Source organism: Sciurus vulgaris (genome assembly GCF_902686455.1).
Source record: "Sciurus vulgaris genome assembly, chromosome: 3".
NCBI classification, from domain to species: domain Eukaryota; kingdom Metazoa; phylum Chordata; class Mammalia; order Rodentia; family Sciuridae; genus Sciurus; species Sciurus vulgaris.
Genome location: NC_136463.1, coordinates 154,541,767 through 154,557,301, shown reverse-complemented (window position 1 = coordinate 154,557,301; position 15,535 = coordinate 154,541,767). Strand labels below are relative to the sequence as shown.

General features: G+C 38.6%; 1 protein-coding gene across 5 annotated transcripts in view; it reads left to right on the top strand.

Moving 5' to 3' along the window:
• The first annotated feature begins 3,070 nt into the window (after positions 1-3,070).
• ALS2 (alsin Rho guanine nucleotide exchange factor ALS2) overlaps positions 3,071-15,535 on the top strand; it is a 73,480-nt gene continuing 61,015 nt past the window's right edge. The window contains exons 1-2 of one of the 5 annotated variants that reach the window (XR_013762342.1): positions 3,071-3,286; positions 15,447-15,525. Coding sequence is in view for 4 of the 5 variants with exons in the window: in XM_079130564.1 (XP_078986690.1) it covers positions 15,506-15,525 (20 nt within the window). In the remaining variant the exon portion in view is untranslated. Of the gene's footprint in view, positions 3,287-13,349; positions 13,554-15,446; positions 15,526-15,535 lie in introns of those variants that run through there. The other 4 variants (XM_079130564.1, XM_079130565.1, XM_079130562.1 and 1 more) reach the window with 4 other exon arrangements.

The following is a 15,535-nucleotide window of genomic DNA, read 5'->3' as shown; positions in this document are numbered from 1 at the left end:
TAACCAAGAACCTTTGCCCATTCCAATGTCCTGAAGCATTTCTCCTGTTTTCTTTTAGAGATTTTTTTCCTTTGGGGTCTTATATTTAAGTCTTTAATCCCTTTTGAGTTGACTGGGGAGAGAGAGAAGTACTGTTCAATTACTTTGCATGGGCTATCTAATTTTCCAAGCACTGTTTATTGAAGAGACTGTACTTTCCCCAATGGGTGTTCTTAGCACTTTTGTCAAAAATCAGTTGGTTATGGATGCTTGGGTTTTATTTCTATGTTCTATATTCTGTTCCTTTGGTCTATATGTCTTTTTTAATGCTGATACCACTTTGTTTTGATTATCATAGCTTTGTAGTATATTTTGAAGTGACCAGTATAATGCCTCCTGCTCTGTTCTTTCTATACCCTTTTTCCTTTGTGGTGCTGGGAATTAAACCCAGGGACTCACTCATGCTAGACAAGTGCTCTATTACTGAACTACATCCTCAACTCCCTATACCCTCTTCTCATGTTGAAAAGTTTTATAAGTAAAAAAGCATAGGATTAAATCAAACTATAAAAATGACATAGAGCGAAAGTTTTTTTCCTCACTGTCTTGTTCCCAATTCCCTTCCCCCAGTTCTTTTAGAGCTAATCAAGGATAAGGATATATGTCATAGTGTTACTGAAAGCTCAGTCCTTGTCCCTGATGCCAATCCAATAATGAGGACATCATTTTGAGAAAAAGGAAAAAGAAGTTTTGCTAGCAAGGAGTAGCACAGGGGACTCCTGTCCCAGAGGTTGTAATTCTCCTATCAGGAGGGACAGGGGGAAGGGAATTTTTAAAGAGGTGACTCAAAAGCTACATTCCACATGTTCTGTTTCTCAAGATTAGGGAGGAGATTAGGAAGGAGATCAGTAAGGAGAAGGTTGGGGAGGAGAAGAAAAATAATGTCAGTTTTAGAGACGCAAGGGCTATATTCAAAGCATAAAGTGGACCACTGTTACAATAGCTATTTACCAACCTACCTACCTCTTTCTTGAAAAGCCACATACGTAATGTATCTAACTTTTTTTTTTCCCTTTTAACAACCTAACTTCCAGATCATTTTGTATAAATCATCCTCATTCTTTTAAATGGTTGCACAGAATTGAAACTAGAGTTTGAGATGAAACTCGATTCTCTGCTTCTGTTGGTAGATGTGTTCTGTGCAGGCCTCCCCGATTTCCTTCCGGTTTCTTATCTCATAAATTTGAAGAATGAAATCCACAGACAGTAACGGAAGGCAAGAGTAGGGTTTATTTAAGGGAGAAGAGGTAGAACTCCTGCGATGCAGGAAGGGACCTGATAGCAGGAAAACCTTTTGATGTGCTTATATGGGTTTTGGATACGAACACTGGAAAAAATCCATTTCAAACAGGTACTGAAAAAGTGTCAACGCTATTGGTTGTGTCCTTTAGTCTTTTTGAGTTCGAATCCTTTCTGTTACTGCCATCTGGGTTCACCCCCACCTGGGTTCACCCCCAACTTCCTTTTTCCCTGGGCTCTGAGACAAAGGAGTTGACTGGAATGTTCCTACCCATTAGTCTCATGGTCTTTACATTTGAAAAAAGCCTTGCTGGGGCCCACTACTCTGGCTGCCTGACCATCTATTCTTATTTAGAATGGTTCCACGATTTGATCATATCCTTATATTCCATAATTAGGAGGTGGCTACTGCTTCCAGTAGACTTGAAAAAGCCTGAATTACAGACTGGGGAGGACTGGAAGGTCAGAAAGTAGAGGTATAAAATTAGGTTGCAAAGAAAATAAGGCAGAAGAAAAATTTTAAATGGGAGAGTTGGGTGCGGTGGCTCATGCATGTAATCCCAGCTACTGGGGTGGCTGAGACAGGATTGCAACGTCAAGGCCAGCCTCAGCAACTTAGTGAAACCCTGTCTCAAAATAAAAACAAAGGGCTGGGGATATAGCTTAGTGATAAAGTACCCCTAGGTTCAATTCCCATTATGGGGCTGGTGATGAGGAGTAGGGGAAAGAGGGAGGGAGAGGGGAGCAACCTTATATATTGAAAGATTAAGAGAGGTAGAGATCGAAAATACACAAAAAAGTAGTGATACATAATAGAGGGAAGTCTCTTAAAGAATTGCAAGTGTCAGGGGAGAAGAGATGACTCTGGAGAAGGGTCCAGGAGTTCCCAGAGGAGAGGGGGAACTCAACTCAGGACCAGCAGGGTTCTTAGCAAAGAGGTTCTTAGCTTTATCTTCTGTTTTAGGTTCAATCAATAAAACCTGCCGCATGAAAGTCCTGATCGAAGTTGGCCACTTTTGGTTTACAGTGGTATCATTTCGCAGGGTCGTGTGGTTTCCTCCTGCACTGTGCAGGAGGGGATGGGGTTGGCTGAAGTTGCCGGCAGTTTTGCAGGTGGGTGGAGCATTGAGGCAAGCGAGTGGAGGATTTGTGAAAACCGTTCATACCTGGGAGCTTCAGACCCTGAATGCACATTTATCACTGACTGTTTAAATACACGTTGTGAAGGTCCAGCGCACCGCCTAGCAGAAGAGTTCGCATCCACCGTGCGCGTTACCAAGACTGGTAGTGGCGGACTTCGGGGTCCCGGGAGGAGGGGCTGCGGTTGCGACACGCAGATGGTGGTGAAACCGCGGGCGAGCACACTAATTTCATTCAGACCGTAGACTGCGGAGCTCTGCAGGAATCACAGGGGAGACCAGTACATTTCTTCTTACTTCACTCCACCCTTCGGGGTTGTAACTAAGTAGTAAGAAGTGTGGACACCCGGGCAAACCGAGGCCGCGTGGCGATGACGTCATTCGAGGGGGCGGGAAGCGATCACTTAGGGTACAGTTCACACAGGCAGCTTAAAGATATTTTGAGCTTTTTACTTTATACCTCTTGCAGTTTTAAGAGGTAACAAAACGACACTCCCTCACTGTCGCCCGTCGCCATGGAAACACTGGGTAGCTAGGCCCGGACGACTCCATGTTACGTCATCGTCGAGGCGCGCCCGGGAACTGGTGGTTCCGCCCTGGCCTAGGGAGGGGCGCTACGCTTGGGAACGCTGTTTTCAGTGCCTAGCCCATCTTCAGTAATTTTGATCCCTACCAGTCGCCGTCGCCAGTCTCCCAGTCTCCCCCGACCTGCACCGGGTGCAATTCCCTCCCGCCCTTCACCAACTCACCGCCCGCGGCCCCGCCCCTGTACGGAGGCCCGGCCCCCGTGAATCAGCTGATCTCTCGGACCCGCGGGGCTGCTGGGCTAGCGCCGGATGCTGAGCGCCGTGCTGCGGGAGGAGCGTCAGGTGAGCTAGCGCGGGTCCCGGGGTGGCCCTTGGCTTCCGGGGACTGATCGATCGATCGGGACCTCCTGGGTGCGGGAGGCTGGGGTCCGGGAGCCAGGCAGAGACTAAGGCCGACGCCCGGGAGCGCACTGCGGGGGCCTGCGGAGACGGCGCCTGGGTCTTCCCACCTTGTGTCCTACCGAGGGCGCCTGCCTGTCGGGGAGCTCCGACCCCTGCCCTCTGGCCCTGGCCCCAGGGTGTCCCTTTAGCCCAGATCCCACCTTCCCGAGTCTGGCCTCCCCTGCAGTGGTCTCAGTTGCGTGAAATTCCTTCAAGCCCCCTCTTCCCGCCTCCACCCACGCTGCTTTCATTCTTGAGGATTTATTGGCTGCCCACGCTAGATGCTGAGCAGATAAACCCGGGTCCCTGGCCATGAACCATGGTGCGTGTCCCAGGCCGGTTTGCCCTACGGTGCAAATCCTGGTGAAGAGTGGACCCAGGGCTTTGGTGTTTTGAAAAGGCTATTGCGGAAAAAGGAAAATGACTTGGTTATTAGTACTTAGTAGTTTAGCCAAGTTTTCGTAGTGCGTCAAGCGATCCATTAGGAGAGAGGTTAAGTTGAGAAGTAACTTAAGTTAAAGTGAGGTATTCCAGTACAGCATTTCCTTTTTGGTTTAGGGAGGTGAAAGAAATAACTGTTGTATCCAAATGAAGATCCTTACTCTGTTGCCCGTTTTTGTTGGTGACTAAATGTTCTTTAAAGTGCTGTAAGAAATAACATTGTGTGATGTATGTTTATCTGAGCAGGTACAACATTCAGCAAAGCAATTGGTCACAAGTTTTTTCTATTGTATACATGTGTGACTTGGAGTGACCACTTGATCTTTAGGTTCAGACTTAACAATTTTTTTTTTCTTTGCTGGGGATTGAACCCAAGTTCTCACATGCTAAGCAAGTGGTCCACCACTGAGCTGCAACCCTATCCCTTTTAAAATTCTATTGTGAGACTCTTGCCATGTTGCCTAAGCTGGCCTCAAACTTGCAATCCTCCTGCCTCAGCCTCTCAAGTAACTGAAATTACCCTTTTGTGCCACCGTTCCTGGCTACTTTCAGAATTTAAAGCAGTGAAAATTTTATTTTTTGGTAAATTGTACTATCTTAACTTTAATAATATAGCATAGTGGCTTTGGATTTGGGCATACTGAATTACATCTGCTTACTTCTTTCAGCAAGTTACTGAAGCTTCTTCACCTTGGTTTCCTTATCACTAAATTGGGGATAAAATTGCTCTCCTAACATTAGTTACTTTTACATGTAATGGTTCATGTATTAAATTTATTACAGTGTCCAGTGCATGGTAAATATTCAGTATATATTAACTTTTTCATAATTATTAATTTCTTCACTACATCATGATCCAAACTACATCATGACTTTTTCCCCCTAAGTGATGAGAAAGATAATATTTTTAATAGAACAACTATAATTCACTTTTTTAAGTCAAGAGAGTTTTCCAGATAATTTTGTGATTGATTTAGAGAAAATATGATTTCAGGTTAATCTGTAGTAACTTTGTTATTCAGTAAGGGCATTTTAATGTGTAAAAGATGCCGATTTAATCTGTATCTACTTTATTACTTCCTAAACACTGACTAGTATTGGCATATTGAAGGCTCATAGTTATATCAAGAAAAAATTTAAAGCTACTTTGTGATGTTAAGATTTGAAAAAATAATGGTTCAGAAAATAAAGTACCAAACCGGTAATTCTGGGGAAAAAAATTGAGTACCATTCCTCAGGCCACTTATTTCTTAAACCGATAGATAAAATGTGAACTGCAATCCTTTCTTGCCAGATTTTTTTTTTCCCCCACAATTTAGGTTATCGTTTGAAATCCTTACTTTGAGCATTTTTGCTGTTAAAGAAGCAAAGGACATGTTAAGAACTTTACTGAGTCCTGATTTTAGTTTTTGTGTGAGTAGGTGGAAAGAATACTATTAGTCTACCTTTCACAAAAGACTTGGATTTACAGCAGTAACTGTTGAGTTCCTTCTAAAAGTATTTCTAAAGAATGTCACTGACTCTTAACAACCTTCTAGGATTCTTTATTAACATGAGACTAGGTAAGGTATGAGTGAAAAACTACAAAGGAGGAGTGGTGATTTTTGAGATTGTGAGGCCTGCTTTGATGTAGTAGGAAGTTGAACTCCTTTCTCAGTCACTTTGAGGAATGATAGGAGGATTTTACTGATTTCCAAATCATATAACTCTTTTTACAACTTTACAGTATTAAATCTACCACATAGTCCCACTGTATTAGAGATATGGACTTTCTTGATAGAATTTCTTTTTTTTAACAGATTTTTTTTTTTTTTTCTTTTAACCCTTCTCTATTGATAACCAAATAATCCAGTTATCAGTAGTAAGAGAATAGTACTTTTCTAAGTGTGGGTCCTTAAGAAAATGCTTGGTAATCACAAATAGAATAGCAATATACTATGACTTGAATCTTTTTTAGTATTGTACTCACTTTCCTATCTGTATTTCCTGTTCCTCTAGATATTTGATGGTGGCGTCTCTAACTTTATGTCTTGGTGTTTGCCTGTATGTAGATGGATGAACTAATTGATCCAAGCAGGGTAGAGCATACATATTTAAATCAGTCAGTATTGAATACTTTTTTGGGATACTGAATAGTGTTTTTGTTTGTTTGTTTTTGGTACTGGAGATTGAACCCAGGGGCGTTTTACCATTGAGCTCCATGCCCAGTCCTTTTTTATTTTTCATTTTCAAACAGGGTCTTGCTCAGTTGCTGAGGCTAGCCTGAAAGTTGTAATCCTCCTTCCTCAACCTTTGCAGTTTCTGGAATTACAGGTGTATACCACCATGCCTGCCTATCATATATTTCTTTTAAATTTGAAGAAAATGTAGTTTTCTCAGCGCTCAGGAGAAAAACATTGGGGCTTTTAGATAGAGATTCATTTTGCTGCCAATGAAGTATGCCCAGAGAGATTAGCTTTGGTTTCATTAATTCCACAGATTGACCAACTTATGTTTCCCTTAATTATCACATACTATTTAAATATTTTTCTTCTGAATCATCACTTGGTTCTTCAGTTAACATGACCTTCTTATTTGGAAGGTGGCATCTGGGTGGGCTGTAATTCATTTCAGGGTTCTTTTCTCTCACAGCCTAAATTTTTGTTGAACCAGTTTCTTAACTAAACTTGGGACAGTTTCCCAAACAAATATGTGACAAAGATTTAAAGTAGCAATATAATGTAGAATAATAATAATAATCCAATTATACTATAGTAGGAAAATGGATAAACTGGTTTATGCTTGCAATTGAATACCTAGTAAAAATGAACCAGATCTGTACTTACCAGTATAGATACACCTCAAGTACATAATATTGACAAAAAAAAGTCAAGTTGCCAAAGGATATATAAAGTAAGATGTGTTTTAAAGCAATACAATCACATACATTGTTTATTGGTAAATATATATCATGTATCATGTATGTATCTAAAGTACTTAAAAGTATAAGTATCTGTGTGGGAATGAGATATATTTTTACTGAGTAGAGCTCCTTCAGATCTCAATATAACGTTTTCTTCTGTTTTTAAAGAAAGCCAAAGCAAATTTAGAAATATGTTCATGAATCTGTTAAAACTGGGTGATGAATATTTGAATTTTAGTTATGTATGTTTATAGTTTTATGTATGGCTGAGATAGTTTGTGAAACTTACACTTTAAAATTTTTAATTTTACAGTCAGGGTTCTTTCCAGCATGCTTTATTTTAGTTTGTAACCTCAAAGTAGTAGACTGAAAAAAAATCTCTCCCTGCAATGAGGAAGGAATGTGCCTCTGCATTTCCACTGTGCGAAGTGGTTCTGAGGAGAGGAGACAGATCAGTTCTTTGGTTAAGTTTTACTTTGCAGTTTGACTTTGACTTAGTGTCCTGGGAAATGTTCTTTTCAGAAATGAACAGCTCTTGAAGAGCTGCAGGGGAATTAAACTGCTAGAGATCTTGGGAAATATAGGCATATACTGGTCATGAATTCTCAAAGCATAGGGGAACAAGTTGAATCACAATACCATAAAAGGAATTTGGATATGGACTAACTCAGATATGAAATTATCACAGCTTTTATGTGGTCGTTAACAGTTTTGTGAACTTTGGGTTTGTTACAGCAGTTATTCTGATGGGTATTATAATTCTAGCAATTGAATTTCAAATTCCCAGGTACTGCAACAATTTATACTTCTTATTATATGGCAATATTACAGAATGTTTCATGGGAATTTTAGTAATCCTGAAAAATTCATTTTAAAAATGTGCAGTAGTTACAAAAGGAGTTAAAGGGGCCTTGGGTTTTTATTGTGCTGCATTTATATACTTTTCCCTTTTAGATGATTCCCACGATCAGAAGAGTGCAGGTTTATTAGGTTTCAGTATAAAATTAGCAACGTGCCAAAAGACACATGTGAAACCTTCTTGTCCCTGATTGCACCAAAAGTTGTCTCCCTGTACTAAGGAGAAAGGTATATTCTTCCTTAGATTGTGCAATATTTGCAAAGTGGCATGAGATAAAAGTGTCTTCATGGTTAGGAAATAACATTAGCAAGTTATGTAGAAGAATTTCTAATATGAAAGACATTTTACTTTTATATCTGATACTGACTTGTATTATAGGCTCTAGAAATTCATAGCATTTGGAAGACTGCAAATTAGAACTCAAGTTGAAGGACTGTGTCTTCCACTCAAGTACTCACTTACGTGTAGCCAGCTTGTATAAAGTGGTTACTATGGATGGGTACAAGAGTGTACCAATGAATAAGTTATATTTTTTAACCTTCAGGAGTTTTGTCGTTATTGGCAGTACTAGGGATCAAACCCTGGGTCTTGCAAGTACTCTACCTCTGTCACTGAGCTGCTGCCCCTGCCCTTTTAATATTTTTATTTTGAGACAGGGTCTTGCTGAGTTGCCCAGTCTGGCCTGGGACTTCCATCTTCGTGCATTAGCCTTCCTAGTAGTTGGAGTTATAGGCGTGATGCGCCTGGCTTGACCTTGAGAAATTTTTCATGAATGAATGACTTAGTAAGTGCATAATCCTAGTGGTAACAACATTGTAAATAAATCGCTTTCTAGATCAGTCTACTGAATTTATTCAATTTACTGAGCTCCTCGTCTGGGTTGAGTTTTTTTTTTTTAATTTTTAATTTTTAAAAATTTTATTTGTTCTAATTAGTTGTGCCTGACAGTAGATTGCATTTATACATTTTGGTAGATCAGAAATAAATTGAGTGTAATCTCTCATTTTTCTGATTATACATATTGCAGGATTACATGGTTTATGTAGTCGTACAGGTACATGAGGTAATGATGTCTGTTTCACTCTGCTATCATTCCTTCCCCCATACCCCTTTCCCTCCCTTCACTCTCACTACAAGATTTAAAGGCTAGTTAGCTCTGAAGTGTCAGGCAGCGCTCCTTGTGCATCAATTGCTGTTGAGAAGGCTGGGATTTTAAGTGGCTTTGACCTTCCATGGTGGTTGATTTGTAAATGCTTCCGTGCTAGGGGAGTTTTCCTTAGCCTTCTGTAGTGCTTGGTGAAGGTTTCAGTGGCAGGATGTCCAGGAAGTAGCAGTTGTTAGTGTATAGGTTATTTGTAAGTTAGGTGTTTGAGTCCAAGCTTGACTTAATCCAATTGTAAACATATTGACAAATGAAACAAATATTTATTAAACATTTACCCTGTATAAAATTTCATATACTCTTAATTACTTACTGCATTTATAGCATAAACTCTAGTTTACTACATTATAATAAAATATGCCCAACTTTAAAAAGAAAATGCCAATGGGTACTTGGAATTTTTTTTGTGTGTGGGCGGTACACATTGCTGAAGATTGAAACCAGGGCCGTACACATTGCTAGACAAGTACTGAGCCATGACCCCAGACCTTTTGCTTTTGTTTTGAGACAGGGCCTTGCCCTGACTGACTTGAAACTTGTGATCCTCTGGCCTGAGCCTTCCAAGTAACTGGTGGTATTATTATTATTATTTTTATTCTTCTTCTTATTATTTTCATGTAACTTATTTTACTTAATTAAGGCCCCAAAGTGTAAGAATGGTGGTGCAAAGAAGGCACCAGAAATAAAATATGGAAGGACACCTTAACTCTGATACTGTGTGATACTACATATAAGAAAAAACACAATAGGGCTTGGTACTATCATAGACATCTGCTAAGGGACTTAGAACTTATCCCTTGTATATGAGGGAGGACTATTGTAGTATAGAAATTCTTTAAGGCAGAAGTTCATTTATTTATCCATATATGTAGTCTGTCTACAGATATTAATTACCTGTCTTATTTTAGAAATGTGCTGAGCAGCTGGGAAGTGCACCCTGTATCCCTGGAAATTTTAGACTAGCATAGTGTCTAGAATATAGTAATAAAAAAAACATGCCATTTAGATGTTGAAATTTAAGCATTTGAAATTTTTGCTATGACTCAGAAATTTACCTGTCACTAAGTTATTAAGGAAAAAGAGCTATATACTTTTAAAGTTTACTAGAGATAAACACATAGGCTCCTATATGATTTTTTCTTTTTGTATTTGAGATAATAGCTACTAACACATTCTATACTGCATTTTAAACGTATCCTGCCCTATTCCCTCCAAATTTAAGGCAGCTAACAAAAATGTAAATATAAGGTAAAATAAAGAAACAAAAAGAATGAAGTTAGGAGTGAGATCAGAATATACAATGCACATATTGTAAAGTCCTAGTCACTTACAAGCAACATGAGAGTCATCCTACCTCAGAATCTGTAATCCTGCCTATATCTGTATTGATCATCATCTTTTAAAAATATATAGACCCTTTTGTGAAAGATTAATTCTTCTGCACATGTTCTGGATGCTATCTCTTGTTTTTTGTTTGATTTTTGGTTGCTTTATAAAATTCTTATATTTTCTCTCTCACTTTGAGACTTTGATTCTGTCCTCTGTCCCCATCTCCCTTGTATCTAGGATCATAACCAGTGTTGTGCAAACACGTTATACTATCTCTTATCTCCCCAACTTGAATTCAAACAAAAGGAAACAAAACCCTCGATCCTCACACTCCATTTCTTTATTTTCCATTTCAACATTTTTCAAAAGAATCATTTCTAGTTCTTTATTTTCATGCCTTCATTTCCCATTTAAATTCACTTTTTTTTTCCAATCTGGTTTTCACTCCTCGAACAGACCACTGAAATTGTGAAGCTCAGCAGTGATATCTGTGTTGGCAGATACAATGGACACTTTTTTAGATCTCATTGTATGAGACCCCTGCTGCCTTGACCTAATTGGCCTCCTCCTTAAAATGCTTTCTGCTTTTATTTTATGTGCCCACAACATGGTCATGTTTTTCCTTTCAGACAACTTCTCACCTCAGTCATCTTTGTTGGGTCTTCATTCAATCCATGCTCTATGGGTAGGAGCTCTGTACAGCTCGGTCCCATGCCTTTCCTTTCTCTTTACATATGCTCAATAACATTGCCCATTGCTACAATTTCAGATATTATCCATATGTCTTTCCATATGTCTTCTGAACTCAGTGTTCTTATATTAAGCTGTTCATTTGACATGTGCTTTCTCAGAGGCATCTTGAACTTAACAAGAAGAGCAACAAAAATCTTACCAAAGTGTTGTATTTCACTTGAAGATCCTGTCTCACATTTTTTCCTATTTCAGTAATAAAACCACTAAGCTTGGGGCAATGGTATACACCTGTAATCCCAGCTACTTAGTAGGCTGAGGCGGGAAGATTCCAAGTTCCAGGCCAGCCTGGGTAATTTAGTGAGACCCTGTCTCAAAATAAAATTTAAAAAGGGCTGGGGATGTAGCTGAGTGGTAGAGTGCTTACCTAGCATGTGTGAAAGGCTGTAGGTTCAATACCCAGTACTCAAAAAAAAAAAGAACTATTAACATACAGCTGTTCAAGCTGAAACTGGAGCCCATACTCAGTATCTCTTCCTTTACCTTCTACCTAAGTCTAGTCATCAAGTCTGAAGTAGTTGTTCTGCCCACCAAAGCACATGTCATTTATTTATCATCTCTTTCATCTTCATAAAATTGGCAGACGTGTATGAAATTAAAGAGCCAAGATCTCCTCCCTCCAATGAGAATGTGAGCCAAGGGAGTATTTATAGGCAGGATCTTCTTTGCAAAATTAATTTGGGTGCTATAAGTGAGTATGTTCAGTATAAAATTGACTTAAATGTTTTAAAAGAAATGTAAATCATGGGGCTGGTGTTGTGGCTCAGTGATAGAGCACTTGCCTAGCATGCATGAGACATTGGGTTTGATCCTCAGCATCACATAAAAATAAATAAAAGTATTGTGTCCATCTACAACTAAAAAATATTTTAAAAAATGTAAATCATTGCTACTAAATCATCAAAGCATTGATAGAATGTCTTGCTATTAGCAATGCAACTTCCTAATGTACTCTTCAAGGTGAAGTTAAAAGTACACAAAAGAATTGGGTCCCTGTCGCCTGTAGCCCCAGCTACTGCTGAGACTGAGGCAGGGAGATCACTTGAGACCAGGAGTTTGAGACCAGCCTGGGCAACATAGTAAGACCCCTGCCTGCCACCTCATTCCCCCCAAATACATAAACTGAATGAAATATAAAAATAGTTAAAAGTTGGGAGACATGTACCAAAATTGGTAGTTGTTTTAGAATACAGGATCCAAGTCTCTTATTTGAAACCCTTAGGGTAAGATGTGTTTTGGAATTTAGATTTTTTTCCCTTGGTGTGTAAACCAGATGTTATATAACACTTTTGTGGGATCTGTAATGTTATTGACTGTAAATAACAATCATGTTAATATTTGTGCAGCACGATACACGAATATTTACACTAGAGGGATATAAAGGATAGAGTGCCTCACATTAGTTCAGGTCAGATTTTGCTCTCAGTTTCAGGTCAGGTCATAATTCTTTTGGTGAAAATAATTAGTTTTTAAAGCTTTTTGGATTTTGGATTTCTGGCTAAGGTATTATGGAACGGTAGACGGTTTGTAGCTCTTCCTTTTTCCAGTAATTAGAACATCTAAACCAGATTATTTTTAGGGCACTCCCAGATTATGGTATTAAAATGGTACTCTCAGCATATACTAACTCCTTTCTCAGTTAAATGTGGCAGGAGGATGTGTATCTAGTGGAGTCCAGATATGCTGCCAGTTCATTAAGAACTGTTTGCTTTTATTTTTAAAGGGCCATTTGAGAGTTTAATTACTTTACATTTCACTGTGGAAGAGAGAATAATTTAAAGTATAAGGTGGTATACTTTAAAGTGGATTAAGCTTTGTTCTTTGGGTCATAGAATTTAATAGCTACAAGGAATGCTAGAGTCTAGTTTGCTCATTTTTTTGGAGAGGCCATTGATCTGTGGAGAGGTGAAAAGGCAAGAGAAGACTGAATTTTCTGACTCCAAGTAAGTGATGCTTATACAGCATCACAGCTTCTTTATGGGAGCTGGTTAATATAAAACAGGTCTCTGGAAGAAAGTTATTATTAACAGAAGAAAGCAGTAGTACAGGGATCTTTTCCCCCAAAGAATGTAGGGCTAGGATCTTTCAGTTACGAAGAAGCCCCATGATTACACAATTTTCTAAAACTTTAAAATGTACAGCAATGAAAGAAATTAAGGAAGCTTAAGTGCTATTGAAAATCTTACAGGTATCTTGGGAGGCAATCATAAAAATACTAGGAAAAGAAAAATTTTTGGTTTACTTCCCTTTTCTGTCTGAATATATAATTGAGAAAGAATGTCTTGATAAATGCCACCCTCATTTACACATGTGAGTAAAACTTTATAGCAAGCTTTTCATATTTAACTGATATTCCAGCTTTACTCCCCCTCTCCCCAATACTGCTGGTAATTGAACCTAGGGACACTATCCTTAGTCTGTTTTTTTTTTTTTTTTTGCGGTACTGGGGATGGAACTCAGGGCCTTGTGCTTGCAAGGCAAGCACTCTACCAGCTGAGCTGTCTCCCCAGCCCCCTTAGTCTGTTTTTATTTGGAGACAGAGTCTCCCTAAATTGTGCAGGCTGGCCTTGAACTTGCCATTCTTCTGCCTTACCAATCAAGTGGAATTACAGGAGTGTGCCATGGCACTGGTACATCTGCACCCGGTTTCCCTCTTCCACTTTGAAGAACTCTTGTGATGACCTTGGGTCCAACTGGATAAACAGGATAATCTCACTTTCTTCAGGTCAGCTGATTAGTACCATGTAATCTAACAATCTCAGGACCTGAGTATCTTTGGGGACCATTATTCTGCCTACTATATATAAAAAGTAAAAAAAAAAAAAAAAAAAAAAAAACAACTTTGCGAAGCAGTATATGGAGTTTTAATTCAGTTTGGCTTAAGAAAAAAAGGGGTGGTGATAAATAAGGTGTAATCAGTTTTTTAATAAAACGCTGTGCACGATGGCGCACACCTGTAATCCCAGCAGCTTGGGAGGCTCAGACTGGAGGATGACAAGTTCAAGGCCAGTCTAAGCAATTTAGTGACACTTGGTCTCAAAATAAAAAGGGCTGGGGAAGTAGCTTAGTGGTAATTTGCCCCAGGGTTAAAATCCCTAGCATGCATCCCCCAAAATAACAAAAAAGAAAAACTACTCAAAACTCTGACCTTAAGGATAAAAATTGATGGCTTTATTCACTTTACCAAAAGATTCTCAATACTCTTAAGGCATTTTCCATGCAGCCAAATCTGTTGTGAGAAGCGTGGTGTGCTGATGACTTCCGCATCCTCCCAGAGGACTTCTGTGGCTTCCCCAGGGTACTGTTGGAATTTAGTCAAGGGTATAGCAACTGCTGGATCTGTGACAGATAAGCACAGGTTAGATCTAGCTTCAAAATTTCACTGTACACCATGGAATATACATTTTATTAAAACTAATTACTATTATGCACAAAGTGTAGAAGCACTTAATGCTTGTATTTTTTAAATTAATAACATTTATTAACTTTATTCAGATTTACTTTTCATTTACATAGTACCCTTCATCCAACTTTGAATGATTCAAAATCTTTCTAAAATAAGCAGTAGGTAGAAAGTAATTTCCTTATATATACAGATGGAAAACAGTAAGAGTTCACAGGAAACCTGGAGTAAACAGATGGACCTTAGATTACCCTTGCCAGTATGGGCTCTTTCCAGTGTACAGTGACCCATGTCCTTTTGTAGAAAAATCATAAATTTGTGCCTAGTATTTTTGTGGTCCATATATATAAAGGCCTCATTACTTTTATTTTCATGAGCTTTGGTAACCTTAAATATGTAAATATCTGAATTGAAATGCCTTCAGCATTTCTTCTGCTTATTTATTTTTCTGTCTTTACTATTTATTCAGGTGGGTCATGATATTTATATAGTAATTTTGATGTACCTCTTTCCCATTGAATAGTAGATTTTAAAACAACTTTTAAAACTCGAACAACTTCTAGCCCTTTATATAATGGAGGCATGTTATTAGTCTTGAAGTTGATTTGGGGAAAATACTATTCGTTCCAATAAATGGAAAACTTCCTTTTTTAATGATGTAGTTTTTTGTACATTACTGAAATACTTAAATTAAAATTACTTGAATCTAATTTTAGCAAATCTTTCTCAGTTGATATTTAAGTCTTTATATTTTCTGGAAACATTTTAAAAGTAACCTTAATATGTATGTAATTTTTGAACTTAACACATTGATTTTTGGATTAAACTACCTTCTTCATAATACAAAGCAAACAAAAAAAATCAGTTGCTTGGAACAGTACAGCTTAATTGTAGAAGTCTTTTCTTTTTTGACATTACATTTGGCGGGTCAACAGGCATTTTTATAAGCTTGGTGGGCAGGCTCAGTCTAGATATTTGACTTTGGCAGGCAGGATATGAAATAGTTTAAATAGTTTTGCTGTGTATTTATTACCCAGTGAATGTACACTTGTTAGTGGACTGCCCTCCCCCTCCGTTTTCAAGTCTGAGGGATAAAACAGCAAAGTATTTTTACTCTCTTTGTGTTTAGCCTGTTTTTTCCCATTTAGGTCTTGATATACCCTTTTTGAAGAGGAAATGATCTGTTGATTTTTTTTTTCTTCCCCCTCCATTTAGGTCTTGATAACTCTTTCCAAAGAGGGAATGATTTGGTGATGGAGTGCTCCCACTGACCGATGGACTCAAAGAAGAGAAGGTAAAATCAT